Source organism: Rhinatrema bivittatum, chromosome 4 (assembly GCF_901001135.1).
Source record: "Rhinatrema bivittatum chromosome 4, aRhiBiv1.1, whole genome shotgun sequence".
NCBI classification, from domain to species: domain Eukaryota; kingdom Metazoa; phylum Chordata; class Amphibia; order Gymnophiona; family Rhinatrematidae; genus Rhinatrema; species Rhinatrema bivittatum.
Window position 1 is genome coordinate 426672458 of NC_042618.1, and position 18139 is coordinate 426690596.

Here is an 18139-nt window from a genome sequence, read left to right on the forward strand (position 1 = left end):
AAGGGTCCATCAAGCCCAGCATCCTGTTTCCAACAGTGGCCAATGTAAGTCGACTCGATCGATTCTTTCAGCCACGATGCAATTATAGCCTTAAAAGCCTTATCTCCCTTCTTTGGACCACTCCATAGTACAAAGAAGTGATCCAATCTACAAAGTGATGATCTGATATATGGAAATCATTAGTGACCTTTAGATAGTTCAATAATGCACGCCTCCCATCTAAGAGCCTAAGCTTCCCCATGTGAGGCATAGAGGAATCCATATCTGGAAAAGCTGAAAGTTCCAATGTCTGACTAAGATTGAACACTGAGACTACCTTAGGCAGAAAAGAAGGCACTGTGTATAAAGATACCCCTAAATCAGACATCTCTAGGAAGGGATCTCGATACGTCAGTGACTGGAGCTCCGAAATTCTCCTGGCTGAACAAATATCCACCAAGAAAACCCCTTCAAGAGTCAAGTCCTTAAATGTAACCCTCTTTACTTGTTCAAACCGAGCCACACACAATCCTCTAAGGATTAGATTCAGATTCCAAGACGAACAAATGTTCCACACCTGAGGATGCTAGTTCTTAGCTCCTCGAAGAAACTGTATAACATCAGGATGTGTGGACAGAGGATACCCTTGTTCCTTATCCTGGAGACAATCCAATGTCACTACCTGGACTCTCAGAGAGTTAAAGGCCAGTCCCTTAACCAGAATCTTCCTGTAGAAAAGCCAAAATATGCGACACCATAGCTTGAACAGGCTGAGGCTGCACTCCGTCAACAGCAGATCAGGACTCGAAGACCCTCCAAATTCACACAAACGCCAAGGATGTAGAAGGTCACCTAGCCTGCAATAAGGTAGAAATAACTGCTTCAGAATATCCTCTCCATCTCAGTTGTATCCTCTCAGAAGTAAAGCCACGAGACAGAAGTGAGCCACGTGACCCGAAATTATTGGGCCCTGGTGGAGAAAAGTCAACCAATGTCTGAACCTCAACAGCCAGTCTATGGCCATGTTGATCAGATCTGGGAATCAGAAGGCGTTTGACAAAGATCTGGGAATTTCAGAAGGCTTTTGACAAAGTCCCTTATGAGAGGCTTCTAAGAAAACTAAAAAGTCATGGGATAGGAGGCGATATCCTTTCGTGGATTACAAACTGGTTAAAAGACAGGAAACAGAGAGTAGGATTAAATGGTCAATTTTCTCAGTGGAAAAGGGTAAACAGTTGAGTGCCTCAGGGATCTGTACTTGGACCGGTGCTTTTCTATATATATATATATATATATATATAAATGATCTGGAAAGGAATACGACGAGTGAGGTTATCAAATTTGCGGATGATACAAAATTATTCAGAGCAGTTAAATCACAAGCGGATTGTGATACATTACAGGAAGACCTTGCAAGACTGGAAGATTGGGCATCCAAATGGCAGATGAAATTTAATGTGGACAAGTGCAAGGTGTTGCATATAGGGAAAAATAACCCTTGCTATAGTTACACGATATTAGGTTCCATATTAGGAGCTACCACCCTGGAAAAAGATCTAGGCATCATAGTGGATAATACTTTAAAATCGTTGGCTCAGTGTGCTGCAGCAGTCAAAAAAGCAAACAGAATGTTAGGAATTATTAGGAAGGGAATGGTTAATAAAACGGAAAATGTCATAATGCTTCTATATCGCTCCATGATGAAACCACACCTGGAATACTGTGTACAATTCTGGTCGCCGCATCTCAAAAAAGATATAGTTGCTATGGAGAAGGTACAAAGAAGGGTAACCAAAATGATAAAGGGGATGGAACAGCTCCCCTATGAGGAAAGGCTGAAGAGGTTAGGGCTGTTCAGCTTGGAGAAGAGACAGCTGAGGGGGGATATGATAGAGGTCTTTAAGATCATGAGAGGTCTTGAACGAGTAGATGTGAATCAGTTATTTACACTTTCGAATAATAGAAGGACTAGGGGGCATTCCATGAAGTTAGCAAGTAGCACATTTAAGACTAATCAGAGAAAATTCTTTTTCACTCAACGCACAATAAAGCTGTAGAATTTGTTGCCAGAGGATGTGGTTAGTTCTCGGAGGAGAAGTCCATTAACGGCTATAATCAAATTTACTTAGGGAATAGCCACTGCTATTAATTGCATCAGTGGCATGGGATCTTCTTAGTGTTTGGGTAATTGCCAGGTTCTTGTGGCCTGGTTTGGCCTCGGTTGGAAACAGGATGCTGGGTTTGATGGACCCTTGGTCTGACCCAGCATGGCAATTTCTTATGTTCTTATGTTCTTAACATGACCACTCTGGAGCAACCAAGACCACTTTGTGTTACGATCGTGGACCCTTGGGCCGGTTGGGACAGTGGATGGTATGCTATGGAAGGCCACAGCAAGCGTCCCAGCCGGGAGGCAGCTCGGAAGAGACTCAGAGGAGGCTTCACCATTGGAAGTCCGAGGTCCCCCCAGAAGGAGCCTGTAGGGACCCGGACCTCTTGGACTTAGGTGGAGTCCTATGCGACCAAGGACCCAGGCAGCGGCTGAAGAGACGGACGAGGACTGGACCCAGGTATTGAAGAGTCTTCACCCTCGGAAGCCCGCGGCTCCCCCGGGAGGAGCCTGTGAGAGTCCAAGCCGCTGGGACTTAGGAGAATCCTCTGGGCCAGCAAGTACCTGATACGTGAAGTGAGGACGAAGCGGAAGACAGAGTCCAGGGACGAAGCCGGGTCGGGAGCCAGGAGTCATAGATCCACACCTAAGCCAGGGACGAAGCAGAAGACGGAGTCGTGGATGGAGCCGGGTCGGAAGCCAGAAGGTCAGAAGTCAATACCAAGCCAGGGACAGAAGCTGAAGATGAAGTCGTGGAACGGAGCCAGGTCAGAAGCCAGAAGTCAAACGTCGATACCAAAACCAAGGGGCGGAAGCAGGAGACAAGATCAGGAAGCAAGCCAGGTCGAAGACAGAAGCAATCCAGGAGTAGCAGCAACTAGCAGTCAGGAAACCTGAAGAACCTCGTTGCAAGGCGAGGTCCTGTAGTAGCTGCCGGGTTTAAGTAACCCGGCAGCGTCTGATGTCACCCGGGGAGCTGACCAGCAATTCCCGCGCTGGCCCCTTTAAATGTGGAGCCCCCGGCGCGCGCGCACGCCTAGGGGGCAGGGCCAGCCGCGGGCCATCGACAGCGTCTCCCTCCCCTGGGGAGCGCTGCGGCAGGCCGCGAACCAGGCCCGGTCGCCCCTGGATGATCCCCTGCGACTGGGACGACCCGAGGGAGGTGCGCTGCGGCCGGCCCGGGCCACGAGGTAGGGGAAAGTCCCGGGGAACGGCCCGGGACCGTAACACTTTGTCCGGATGTTTCTCAATCCACTGTAATCCCTTGTCCACCAGAGGCCACGGAGGGAAGACATAATCCCTCAAGTCCACTGCAGAACCAGAGCACAGATTCCTTCTATACCATGTTCTCTTCGGCAGCTATAAAACCGCGACACCTTCGTGTTCTCTTTGGTTGCCATTAAATCCATATGGGGATACCTCCATATGGGGATACCCCCATCTTCCGTGAATGAGACATATCACTGCCTCTGAAAGTTCCCATTCTCTGGGGTCTAACTTTCTCTGACTGAGAAAATCCACCTGAACGTTGTCCACCTCAGCGATGTGAGGTGCCACAAGCTGCTCCGGTTGACCATGAAAGACAGTTCCTGGCTTCCCCCTCTAATGGAAGAGGAAGCTGAAATTCTTCCAATACTGGATTCCAGCAGAGAGAAGAGCCCCCTGCAGAGGCCACATATGCACAAACGCCCAATGCATTAATTCCAATGTAGATGCCATAGAACCCAGGACCTGTAAATAGTCTCAGATCCCTCAGGACCATGAACCTCAGGAATCTCTGGTGCTCTGGCTTGATGGCTATGTGCAGATATGACTCTATCAAGTCGAGAGATGAAAAGAACTCTCCCTTCGTACCGCCGCTATGATGGACCTCAAAATTGGACTACAGAGTCTCTATGTGAAAACAGGAAACCTTGAGAGTCGCATTTACCTTTTTTAAATCCAATATCCTGACAAAATGACCCTTCCTTTTTTTTTTTTCGGAACCACGAAATAGATATAATATAGGAAAATTGGTTCTCCCCTTTGTATACTTGCCTCTGGGGCATTCCACTAAAGGCCAATTAATTCTTGAATTGGTTACAGGGGAAAAAGAAACAGGACGCTTAACTTAAATTGACCTCCAGCCACACTGAGCGTGTTCAGGGTCTGAGCTAACAAACTCAACAAGACATCTCTGCGAAAAAGGAAAAAATCTGAGCAAAGTCCAATGCGGCCCTCAATCAGATGTAATTTCTCTCTCTTCTAGAGGTGGGAAAACCAATTTCCCATTGGAATCCTCCGATGTCTCATGATCCACATCCCCTTGAACATTACCAGGGATAGCTTCCCTGCGGCGTTTGCCCACCGTGACTGATGAATGGGAGGCCCGAGCATGTGATCCCTACATAGTAGGTTGCTTCACCTTCTTTGGGTACCCCCTGCGGAAAGGTCTGCAGGCCCTGGAAACATTCCACCCTGGAGAAGGAGGATGGATTTATATCAGAGACCATAGGCCCAACCTTGCTCCACCCAACCTTTCTCTCTCAAGGAAGCTTCTGTCATTGGGAATAAGGGAGGAGGAGAACTGACCATTGCCTACCCTCCCACTCCACTTCCCAACATGCACAAAAACTTAGTAGTCAAATTGCTTTGAGCATCTAAACAGCGCTGACACAGACAGAGAGAGAGTGAGGACTGAACTGCTCTCAGACTGCAAGCCTCACAGATAGTAAGGCTCTTGAACCTGTTTGTCTTCAGCACCTAGCTCTTGGTGGCCTCCTGAATGCACACCAACACCACCCGGGCATACATGCGCACCCTTCCAGGATGCAAGCAAATATGCACTCAAGACTAGGTCGTGGTCACACGCATACAAGACATGCGCAAATACGTGCTCGTCTAGGCTGCGGTCATACGCGCACAAGTACCCACACAAGTTTAGGTTGCGGTCTTACGCGCACAAGTACCTACTCAAATGCACGCTCAAATACCTGCGCAAATACACACTGAAGTGTAGATCACAGACTTATGCGCTCAAATCTAGGCAGTGGCCTTACATGCACAGGTTCTCACAAATGCAACTACCATGCGGCAAGAATGCATGCACACGCCTATGCGCATGGGAAAAAAAAACCGCTGCCGTGTTTACCATGCGGCTAAGCAAAGCTTGCCTGCACCTTCAGCGTGTTTAGGCCCATATCCGTTCAATATCCAGCACTGAAAATCGCCGTAGGCCTGAAGAGCTTCTCAACAGCTCAGGCCTCTTGACCAGCCAAGAATCCCTGGGGACTGGGGCCGAAAGCCAACATCCCCCACTGCCTGTTCCGCTAAACAAGCTTTGAGCACAAGCAAATTAAAACCGGCAGAAGACTTCTCTGCACTCCACAGGACAGGGCACCACCAGCGATAATCGAGGAGGTGATTCCCCTGCCTCTCCCACTGATGCCAACACTGCTAGAAAATCTAAAATGGCCGTCGTTCCCGCACTGAGGGGAAAAGCCTTAGTGATAGACCCCGTCACCTGCAAGGCTCATTTAGCCATCGGTCAAGCGCTGAGCTCCCTGGGAAGTGCCTTCCACACCAGGGATGCTCACAAAATACAAGCCACCTGAATTTAGGCACAACCTTGAATGTGCACATGAACAGCTCTGCCTCATGCCATTGCCATGTGGCTCTAGCAGCGTACCACTATCGCCAGAAACTCCCAGGTGACCAGTTCTGAAGCAGCAATCTAGGCCCCGAGTGACTGGCACATTGATTTCACTGTCTCTTGGTCACTCTTGCTTGATTTTTTTATTTTTTTTTTTTTTTAAACAAGCTTTAAAACTGCATCTACTGCTGTAACTCACCCCAGAACAGAAATTCAGTACTTCCCTGCTCAGATGGGACATGAAATGCAGAGCTGTCAGCTGAACCAACGCTGCCTTGTAGGGGATGAGGGATCTGGACCACCAGATATACACCCCCACAGAATCTTGGAGCAAGCTGCCACCAAGGATCACCGACCTCCTGCTCGTCTGCCTCAAACCAGGGGGGGTGGCCCCACCAAGACCTAACAACACCCTGGGAGCAACTGGAGATCTATCTTCTCTTTTTTATTGGGGTTTTTTTTTTTATACATACACACTCCAGACTGCAGGTTTTACACCATCTAACATATGTTGGAGACAGAAAAATACTGAGGGATTGTAGGTGGCACATTGGGTTATGTACAGTGTCAATGAAACTTTCTCTGTCTCCATTTGCTGGCAGGGATGCAAAACACAGGAGTCTGGACTGATCCGAGTACATACAGGGAACTATCAATTTCTACACAACAGTATTGGTCATATTACAGAAAATCACCTGTGGTACTTCCACCGCTGACATGGAATAAACGTGCAGACAGAAAATCTTGGAGCCGTTGTAACCCACTACAAAGCCTTGAAGTTTCTGCTGGTGGACAGGGAAATTGCTGGCCTTAATGTTGAGGTAGCCCCCTCCGGAGAAGCAGAGCATATCCTCACACTGGGTATTCCAGGCCACGCTGTTGGCATTTGGTTCCTAAAGTTACAATGTGGGAGAAAAGAGAATTCCACTGACCTTCAACTGCTCTGAAGACTCATGTTTGTGTTTTCATACGATTAACAAAATAAGCAAATCTCTATAACAGAAAATTTGCTAGCAATGATGATGTAATACAAGTTCCTTGTTCTAGCTATTGTGATGTCAATATTGAAACAGTTTATCCAGCTACATTCAGCACTTAACCAGACAAACCTTGGGTTTTAAATTTCCCGCTGCTCTGATCACTCCCTAGACTTATCCAGATAATTGTTTAGCTGGATAAGTTGGAGGTGTACTGGTGCGGAGTCAAGTTAGCCAGATAACTTATCCAGTTAAGTCTAAGACTGCTCTCTGGCATGACCAAAATTAGCTGGCTAAGTTTATTCAGGATTTTATCTGGCTATATTCCGTGGAGTGCCTAATTAGCAGAACTCTACTGAATATCCGTGACAATTTATCCAGCTAACCTTAATTGGATAAATTGGATAAATTGCGTGCCTGCTGCGCTGATGAATTTTGACCTCTGCATTTACAGATCTACCTAGTTCTAGGAATTGTAGCTTGTGTTATTGTGATAAACTATTATACTGGGAGATGCAGCATGCCAAGGTGTTTTAAGCAGTAAACCTTCTCCAGCTTTTGGCTGGAAGTGTTTTTCATTTTACCTGGAAGAGCAAGTCTTTGGTGCGAATGTCATATACCAGACAGATGTTGTGTTCATCAATCACTGCCAGCTTGTTCCGGGAAGCACTCATATCCAGGCAGCGCACGGACGTTGCTTGTTTCAGCAGCGTTATGGCAAACAGATTGTCCACAAAGATCTTCAGAATCTAAGACCATTCAAAACCAGATTAGTGAAAAAAGCACAACTCCAAACTGAACAAGGATTCTTCCTATAATTCTAGTGGCAGGAGAAGGGAGAGCAGGATTCACAAGAACCTTAGGTCTCTCTCTTCCCAGGATGATAGCATTCAGCTATCTCCACTCACTATGTGAAGTGGTTCTATCCTACACTGTAAATGCTTAATCAAAGCTTAAGGGAGAAAACATCTGATTATATTATTGTCTTTAAAATCCCTTGCAGCTCTTTATAAGAACATAAGAACATAAGAAAATGCCATACTGGGTCAGACCAAGGGTCCATCAAGCCCAGCATCCTGTTTCCAACAGTGGCCAATCCAGGCCATAAGAACCTGGCAAGTACCCAAAAACTAAGTCTATTCCATGTAACCATTGCTAATGGTTGTTTATTTGCTTATATTTAGTGAATACCCCACCTGAAAGATGCCTGGAGTGACCTACAAGTACACAAATTAAAACACTGATACATTATATAAAACTATACACACAGTTAATACGGTAATACATAGCATAGTAGAAAAACAAAAATGGGCATTAACATCAGACCAACTAAATACAGCTCCACAGAGTTCTATATTCAGTAAAATCATAGCAATGCTTCACTCTACAAAACTAATACCATCGCACAGACTTAAGGGAAGTCAACACTTATAAAATTCCACAAACATTCTATTACACTCCAGAGGTAAAAAGGAAAACTACAAGTTTTCTGAAAGCACAACAGTTATCATTCCTTTTACTAATTCTGCTCTCACTGCTCTCCAAAAATGGAACACTATTCTCGCTTCCATAAACCAACTCCTCACTGACATGCACCTAGCCCTCAACCCGCAAAAAACTGAACTCCTCCTCATCTCCTCTAGACATGCCTCCACACCCTCCCCCTCCACCCTCCAACCCTCTAACTTTCTCTCTGATACAAGAAATCTAGGTGTCATACTTGACCACCAACTCACCTTCAAACCATTTATCAAATCCATCCTTAGCAGCTGCTACTTTAAATTACAAACCCTCAAAAAACTCAAACCCCTCCTCTACTTCTCTGACTTCCGTACAGTACTCCAATCTATAATCTTCTCAAAAATTGATTACTGTAACGCACTCCTACTGGGACTCCCTGCTACCTACATCAAACCTCTACAACTCCTTCAAAACGCTACCGCACGCATCCTCACCAATGCCAAAAAGAAAGACCATATCACTCCCACCCTCTTTAACCTCCACTGGCTTCCTATCCACTCACGAATTCTATACAAAACCCTCACCCTCATCCACAAAAGTATAATTAATGAACACTACAACTGGCTAAACCCACCCTTCACCCTTCGTACCTCCACAAGACCCACCCGCTCCTCCCTCCGTGGAACCCTTATCCCTCCCTCCACAAAATCCTCCAGACTCATCTCCACCACGAACAGGGCCCTCTCCCTTGCAGGCCCTTCCCTCTGGAATTCCATGCCCCTTGACCTACGCATTGAAACCTCCACACCCACCTTCAAAAAGAAACTCAAAACCTGGCTCTTCCTCCAAGCTTACCCCCAATCGTCTTCTTTACCTACTAACACCTTAACCCTACCACCTTCCCGTACTAACACCCCCTCCACTGGACCTACTCCCACACCCTCTAAGGACTTACAAACCCCACAACTAACCTCTAGCACATAATATATGACACATAGCTCTACCGTTCCCATCTTCTCACCTCAAATTCTTATTTACTACATGCTTATACAGTTTTGTATATAACCTATGTATATGTCAATAATATAACCTATGTCAATTTGCCAATGTATATAGATGTCAATAATATAACCTATGTATACGTCAATAATCTCTCGACCCCTGTACATATTACTCCTTTTGTACCTGTACATATTACTCCTTTTGTACCTGTTTTCACCCACCTACCCACCCACCCTCCCCCCCGCCCCCTCCCCTGTCTCGACCACCCCTAACCCCTCTTTCCACAAGTTTGCTAGTTTTTGCTCTGTTTCTGAGCTTATGTTAAACACTGTTCCTTGTAAAGGCTTTGCCTATATATCCATTGTTGTAAGTTATCTGTAAACCGGCACGATGTGCAAACGGTTGCCGGTATATAAAATTAATTAAATAAATAAATAAATAAATAAATAAATAAATAAATCTACCTTCCATACTGCTCATGAGAAAACTCTTTTGCTTGTCATCTTCAGTCTAATCCCCTCATTCACTAAGCTGCAGTAGATGACCCTGCAGCTTAGTGAATCCTCTTGATGTTTAGTGAATCCCGTGGTATTTTTCCCCATGGGAAAATAACGTGGCCCGCGGCATTTTCCCATGGGAAAAAATACTGCGGAAGCAAAAGTGTAATTTCAGACCCCTTCAAAAGGACCCCATGAGTAAAGTGGGATGGCAGCCCCAGGACTGTGGGGCTGCTTGGCCCCATGTACGCCCCCCTATGAGTATTAAAAACCCCTGGGATCTGCACGGATTTCCTGTCCCACCCTCCCCATGATAAGGAAAAAGGCCACCACCCAGGCCCAGAACCCCCACACTGCCCCACCAATGATGATATAGAGGTAAAAGAGGGCTGGGAGGGGGTCTGCTAGATCACCAGGGTTAATTTTTGGTTAGGGGGTTTGGGGACGGGGAGTTCAGGAACTTGGCCTATGGGCGCTGGCTTTCATTGTACAGGAGCGGAATTGGGGTGGTGTGTCATCACAGGTAGCAAAAAATTAGAAATTCTCCTTACCTATTCATTTCCTTTCCTCTTTGTCCTACTACATCAGTCCAGGCAATACTCTTGGATTGTTTTCCCCTACCAGCAAATAGAGGCAGAGAACACTGTTTCCCAGTGTGACATCATCACCACTATTAAGGGATAGTACAGCTCAGGAAAAATCCAGTAATTGTTAAAGTTCCAAATCAGACAAAATATCAGAAAAAAATTCTCTTTCCTTTTTTTTTTTTTTTTGAAAAGAACTATAACAATGTGGTTCATAAGGATAATAACCTAAGAAGAAAAACCTCTGATACCCCCCACCTCCTATATGGAATGGCCAGAAAAATGTCAAACAAGGATATAACTATACACACACAGATCACAAAACAAATACTGACAGAGTAGAATTCCCACTAAATAGACCTTGCTTCTGGGGTGTAGCAGGACTTATGGAAAAGAAATTAACAGGTAAGGAAAATTACTCCTTCCACTTCATCCTACTACACCAGTCTAGACAATACTCGTGGGAAGTATCAAAGCTCTACAAATCTGGGTGAGAAGAAGCAAGGGCCGCTTTGAGGACTCCAGCCGCATAGGCTGTGTCCTCTTTGGCCAAAACATGCAGCTGTCACGATAGGCAGATCACAGGACAGCCCCAAGAGCCGCTGCACTCACAACGGCCATTGCCGGTCCCCACATGTGGTAGGAACGCCACCACTACAGATGCCATTGAGAGTGGCATGTTCCAACAAAGATGCCGGCATGACCTGGGCCTTCCTATATGCATGTGCATGGTGCACATTGAGTTTTAAAGGGGCCATGGCAGGAAAGCCCCTGTGGCACCCTTTGATGATGCCTACCCCTGATGCCCATCAGATCCTGAGCAACAGGTCTCTGCATCCAAGCAGTGTATGTTGCTCCTGCGTTCCTGGTTCCTGCCTGTTTCCTGTTTTTCTGGTTCCTGTTTGTTCTTGCCTCGTCCATCCCTGTTCATCCAATCTTGTCTCATCTACCCTTGTCTCCTCGCTCCAGTGTCATCTGTGTCTTCATCCACCTGACTTGATCTTCTGGAGCTGCCCTCTAACTTTGGATCTGACCATGGTTGCCTGCCATCCTAACCTAACCTCTAGTTTTGGACCTGACTATGCCTGGCCCAAACTTGGCCTGCCCTCAGTTCCTCCAGTCTAATGCCTGTCCTGACCTCAATGTACCCTTGGACTCTTGCTCACCTGACCATCCTAATGATCTAATTAAGCCCTGCAGGCTGCCAGAATCCAAGAGCTCAACACAGCTTGTCCCACTACAGGGTGTGTTCACCAGCTGTCAGCGTAGACCTTGTGAGTTCGTCTATGAGGCAGCATCAACTACGCCACAGCAACAAGACTCATTCCCACGCCACCCAGCACACCAGCCTATAATGCTTAACAAATGTATACAAGGATGACCAAATGGCTACCCTGCAAATGTCCATAGGTGTTACCACATTCACTTCTGCCCAGGACGAAATCTACTCATGTAAAGTGTGCTTGTAGGTTTCTTGTCACCGATGATGTATGCTGAAACGATCAACTCTTTTATCCAGCATGCCAGAGTAGCCTTGGAAGCCACTTCCCCTTTACGCAGCCCCTGCTCCAAATAACTTGTCAGATTTGCAAAACTCACTGGTTACTTCTAGATAATAAATAAGTAACTGGCATACATCCAAACTTCTCAGAGACTTGAACTCCTCCATGCACTCATCCCTAAAAAAGGCCAAAAGACAAACTTCCTGAATGATGTGAAAAAAGATATTGATTTTGGGCAGAAAAGAAGATACCAGGTGAAAAGTAATGGCATCTGATGAAATTACAAGGAAACGATCATGGCAAGACAAAGCCTCAAGCTCTGAGATTTGCCAAGCAAAGCAAATGGCTACTAAAAAGGCGCTTTTATAGAAATATTCTTGAGAGAAATACGCCCAAGGGGATCAAAGGGGGGCACTGCTAGAGCTCTCAGTACCAGATTAAGATCCCATTGAGGAAAGATCAGTTAGAAAGGAGGAGGCAGCCTCTTAACTCCCCAGAGGAAACAAGACATATCTGAATGTGATGCTACTGAAGCACCACCCTGGTGCTCCCTATAACAAGAGATGGCAGCAACCTGCATCTTTAGGAAATTCAGGCCTAGACCTTTCTCCAGACCCTTCTGGAGGAAGGCTAGGATACAGGAAATCTTGTTTTGCCAGGGAGATTCCAAATTACCTCTACAAAAATATTCAAATAGGCACCAAACACAGATTTAGACCAGAGATATCAAAGTCTTCCTAGTTTACAACAGCATATAAATCACAGAGGCGGAATAACCCCTCTTACACAACCACCTCCACTCAAGAGTCAAGTTGTATGAGAGAACTGAGCCAGGTCTTCCATGATTACCAGACCCTGTGTTAGCAGACCCAGAGCCTCTGGCAGGTGCAATGGGTGCCCTATCTATAGCTGCTTCAGATCCGCATACCACAACCTTCGTGACCAATCCAGAGCTACAGGAATGACCCAATTGTTTTCCATCTCTACTCTGCGAAGGATCCTGCCTATGAGGGGCCATACAGGAAAGACATAAAGGAGTTCTCCTGCAGGCCAGGACTGAATCAGAGTGTCAATGCTCAACACACCCTGTTCCCTTCGACAACTGAAGAATTGATGGATTTTGGCACATTTGTAGGTTGCCACCAGATCTATGCAAGAGAGGCCCCAATGTCAAATGATGAGCCAGAAGGCATCTGGTCTTAACTCCCATTCTCCAGAGTTCAAAAGATTCCTATTGAGGAAGTCTGCCTGCATATTCTCCTGGCCTGCAATTTGTGCTGCCGAAAACAGCTGAAGATTCTGCTCCGCCCACACGAAAAGCAAACTTGTCTCTGCAGGCACTACACAACTCCTAGTGCCACCCTGCCTGTTTACATAAGTCACTGCTGTTGCATTGTCCGAGAGAACTCGTACTGCCTTGCTTTTGAGGAGCAAAAAGAAGTGCCATAGAGCCAACTGAATTGCTCTGGCTTCCAACTGATTGTTCGTCCATGAAGCCTCCAATGGAGACCAGAGGCCCTGAGTCACTTGTTGCATACAATGAGCCCCCCAACTAGTCAGACTTGCATCTGCCGTTACTGTAATCCAGCCAGGCTTCGTCGTAATGACTCCCTGGAACAGGTGAGTAGGCCTCAGCCACCAGCAGAAAGAATCCACCACTGACTGTGGTAGAGGAAGGTGGATCTTATAATCCTGTGATTGAGGAGACCATCAAGACTAAAGGGAGGCTTGCAATGGTCACATGTGGGCCCTGCCCCACAGGATGAGGTTCAGTGTTGCTGGCATTAGACCAAGAAGCTGCAAATAATCCAAAGCCTTCGGAAAACCCTGAGCAATGAACTTCTGCACCTGATGAATCACCTTGCTCACTCTCTTGCCATGAGAAATACTCAACCTACTTCATATCAAAATACACCCCTAAATACTGTAGAGTCTGAGTGGGCTGAAGATTGATTTTTGCAAAATTGATGATCCAGCCAAAGCTTTCCAAGACCTGGACCATCTGGCATTAAACCCGAATGGCCTCCTGATGGGACTTTGCCCGAATTAATCAGTCATCCAAGTAAGATGGACTATAATGCCTTCACACCTAAAAAAGCCTGCAACGACCACCATAACCTTGGTAAAGATCCTTGGAGTAGTTGCTAGCCTGAACAGCAGCATGCAAAACTGGAAATACACCTGTAAGACACAAAAACAGTGAAGTCATAGATTTTCTGACCTGATACAGATGTGGAAGATGCTTCCGACAGATCAAGAGAACAAAGATAACTCTCTGCTACACTGCCATCAGGACAGAGCTGTTATGACTACCGGCCGCGGCAAGCCGCGACCAGGACCGACCACTCACCCCAGTGCCCGGACTGTCCTCCGTCGCTGAGGCTGGCTTCGGGGGTTTTCTTCAGCGGCAGCTGCCGCTGCTATTTTAAGATGGCCGCGGCGTTCTTCTCCACGCGGCTAAGCTCCACCCCCTGATGTCTGCCTAGGGCCGCGCGGGCGGCTCTGGCCTGGATTTAAAGAAACACCCACAGGAAGTTGGGTGGTGTCTTCCTGCTGCTTCCAACCTGCTGGTAACTATTTAAGGCAGGGTCTGAACCCTCAGACCTTGCCTTGGCTCCTGGGCTTCTGAGTTTGTCTTTGCTCCTGGTTCCTGCCCGCTTCCCTCCGTGCTTGATTCCTGGACCGGCTTCCGTATCTTCTGGCTCTTGACCTCCGGATCAGCGACGATTCTCTCTGGCTCTTAACCCCTGGACTGGCTGCGGAACTCTCTGGCTCTTGACCCCTGGACTGGCTGCAGAACTCTCTGGCTCTTGACCCCTGGACTGGCTGCGGAACTCTCTGGCTCTTGACCCTTGGACTGGCTACGGAACTTCCTGGTTCCTGATCTCTGAACTGTCTGCGATATCCTCTAGCCTCTGGGTTCCGGCTGGGTTTCTGAAGGATCCTCGGAGTTTGCTCTTCGACCTGCTGAAGGCGTCAACAACTGCTTACCCGACAAGCTGGAGGCGCCAGCTATCTGGACAACACGACCGGCAGGAGGCGCCTGCATCCAGATCTTCTTCTACCCTACCTGCAAACCCGAGGACCGGCCTTGCCTACCGACGGTGGCCTAACGGACATCGCCGGACCAAGGGTCCACACCTCTGAGCGTAACAAGAGCAAAGCTTTTCCATCCAAAAGTGGATTACCTGCAAACATCGGTTCACCCCTTTGAGATGTGGGATGGGTTAGAAGCTCTTGCCCATCTTGGACACCATAAAATACATTGATTATTGACCTGTGCCTTGCTTGGAGACAGGCAATGAGATCACAGTCTTCAACAGCTATTGCTTGGAAGGGGAGGCACAGGAAGAGGAGGCACAGGAAGGGGAGGCACAGGAAGGGGAGGCACAGGAAGAGATCATAAAGTGGGTGATAAAGGGGAGGCACAGGAAGGGGAGGCACAGGAAGATCATAAAGTGGGTGATAAAGGGGAGGCACAGGAAGAGATCATAAAGTGGGTGATAAAGGGTGATAAAGAGATCATAAAGTGGGTGATAGTGTCTAATGATATGAAGTCTGCGAAACAATGCGACAAGGCGATAGCAAAAGCCAGAAGAATGCTGGGCTGCATAGAGAGAGGAATATCGAGTAAGAAAAGGGAAGTGATTATTCCCTTGTACAGGTCCTTGGTGAGGCCTCACCTGGAGTACTGTGTTCAGTTCTGGAGACCGTATCTACAAAAAGACAAAGACAAGATGGAAGCGGTACAGAGAAGGGCGACCAGGAAGGTGGAGGATCTTCATCGCATGACGTACGAGGAGAGATTGAAGAATCTAAATATGTACACCCTGGAGGAAAGGAGGAGCAGAGGTGATATGATACAGACTTTCAGATACTTGAAAGGTTTTAATGATCCAAAGGCAACAACAAACCTTTACCATAAGAAAAAAATCAGCAGAACCAGGGGTCACGATTTGAAGCTCCAGGGAGGAAGATTCAGAACCAATGTCAGGAAGTATTTCTTCACGGAGAGGGTGGTGGATGCCTGGAATGCCCTTCCGGAGGAAGTGGTGAAGACCAGAACTGTGAAGGACTTCAAAGGGGCATGGGATAAACACTGTGGATCCATAAAGTCAAGAGGCCGCCAATGAAGAGTGGGTGACTCGCCAGAATGATGGCTACTGCCTGGAGACAATACCCTTATTCAATAAACATACACATGGTTACTGTGACTCCAACATCACTCTAAGCTTCAACAGCAAGAGGAAATGTGGAAAAAGGATTTGCACTCACAAAGACGGGAGTAGCTGGCTTGTTACGGCGGTTACTACCCCAAACCAAATATCCAAATTACTACCTCCACCTTCCTCTATTCCTGATGCCTTTCAACTAGCTTGATCACTCCATTCTTATACTTCACTTTCAATGCATATCCAGCATAGTTCTCTGCTTCAACAGCAGGGGAAAAGAAAAACTGTTACTTCACACATCCAGCAGAGCTCTCTGCTTAAACGGCAGGGGAGAAGAAAAAAGGGTTCGCACTCACAAAGCGGGGAGTAGCTGGCTTGTTACGGCGGTTACTACCCCAAACCAAATGTACCTGATACTTCACTCTCGACGCATATCCAGCATGGCTCTCTGCTTCAACAGCATGGGAGAAAGACTGATACATCACAAATTTCCAGCATAGCTCTCTGCTTCAACGGCAGGGGAAAAGAAAAACTGATACTTCACGCATATCCAGCATAGCTCCCTGCTTCAACGGCAGGGGAGAAGATAAACAACCAATAAGGGCTGTATAACATAATCTGGGTAATAACAAATAAGCATGGGTGTAGCTTGCTTATTGCGGCGGTTACTACCCCTACTACCTCTAACTAATCAAGCTAGATATTTCACTTGGATGCAGCTCCATCACCGCTCTCTACATTAATGGCGGGGGTGGAAGGGAATTAGAACCAAGAGCTAAGAGAAACAGATAAGTATGGGAGAAGAAATGAGGGAAGCTTGCTGGGCAGACTGGATGGGCCATTTGGTCTTCTTCTGCCGTCATTTCTATGTTTCTATGTTTCTATGTTTCTATGTAAAGGGATTTGGAACTGAGTGATGCAAATCCAGAGAATAACCAAGGCAGATTATTTCCAACACCCACTGATCTGAGGTTATTCGGGTCCACTCCTGGTAAAATCCCCGCAAGCAATCCCTTACTGGAGACACCAAACAATTGAACCTGCTGTAACTCATTGTGTGGTTCTTCCAGGCCCTGAGGCAGAACTTGAGTCTGCTCTAGGCTTGCAGAAGCCTGGAGGACTGAAAGGCCTGAGAAAAGTAGGAAAAAGATCACCCCTTGTCCTCCAGAAGATGCTGAGGCTTTGGATCCCCTAAATTCTTTACCAACTGTTCTAGGTCTTCCCCGAACTATAGGCAACCCTTGAATGCAGCTTACCCAAGTGTGTCTTAGACTATGAAACCGCTGCCCAGTTGCGAAGCCAAAGAAGTCTCCGAACTGCAACTGACAGGGCCATATACTAGGAAGAGCTGCAGAGGAGATCATATAGAGCATCTGCCAGAACGCCATAACGGACTCTATGCAGGCTATCTCTGCACTTTCCGGGAGCTATTGAATCCAGCACAAAAGGGCTCGCATCACCAGGGCTGAACAAAAAGAAATTTGTACCACCACAGATGCCAAAATGCATCCTGAGGATCTTTCAAAGATGTGCCCCTTTCTACTGGGATGGTGGTGTGCCTTGTGACTCCTGTATCTAAGGCGTCCACAGTAGGTGGTTGGAAAACTGCTGAATTGTTACTTTTGAAAGAAGATACAGTCTTTGTAAAAGCTTCGCTCCTCTGAGTGTGGACTCCAACGAATCCCACTCAGCCAGCATTAACTCCTCCAGCTCCAGGTGAAGAGGAAAAGCCTGAGTGATCTTACAAACTCCTTTAATAATGGGGTCCCAAACCAAAGCGTCCTCCACCTTGGACTCCTCCAGCCGAAGGGGGGGTCAATAAGACCACTAATCTCATCCCTGTGGCAGAATAATTCTCCAGCCCCAGAGGGTGTTTGGCCTCCAGGGAACCTGAACTAGCCAAATATGTCTGCCCATCTATAGAAACATAGAAATGACGGCAGAAGAAGACCAGACGGCCCATCCAGTCTGCCTAGCAAGCGTTCACACTTTTTTTTTTCTCATAATTACCTGTTACTCTTGGCCCCCATCAGCAACCCTCTGGTTCCAGTTTCCCTCCACCCCCGCCATCGATGTAGAGAGCAGTGCTGGAGCTGCATCCAAGCGAAGCATCCAGCTCAATTGGTCAGGGGCAGCAACTGCTGCAATAAGCAAGTTACTCCCATGCTTATTTGTTTACCCAGCCTGTGCCATTCAGTCCTTGTTAGTTGTTGACTGAATATAA

General features: G+C 47.0%; 1 protein-coding gene across 3 annotated transcripts in view; it reads right to left on the reverse strand.

The window, feature by feature from the left end:
* The window catches only part of IFT122 (intraflagellar transport 122), a 335375-nt gene that overhangs the window by 210780 nt on the left and 106456 nt on the right, over positions 1 to 18139 (reverse strand). For all 3 annotated transcript variants that reach the window (XM_029601417.1, XM_029601416.1, XM_029601414.1), the window contains 2 exons: positions 7282 to 7446; positions 6416 to 6613 (listed from right to left, as the gene is read on the reverse strand). In XM_029601417.1, the coding sequence (XP_029457277.1) occupies positions 6416 to 6613; positions 7282 to 7446 (363 nt within the window). The remainder of the gene's footprint in view (positions 1 to 6415; positions 6614 to 7281; positions 7447 to 18139) is intronic.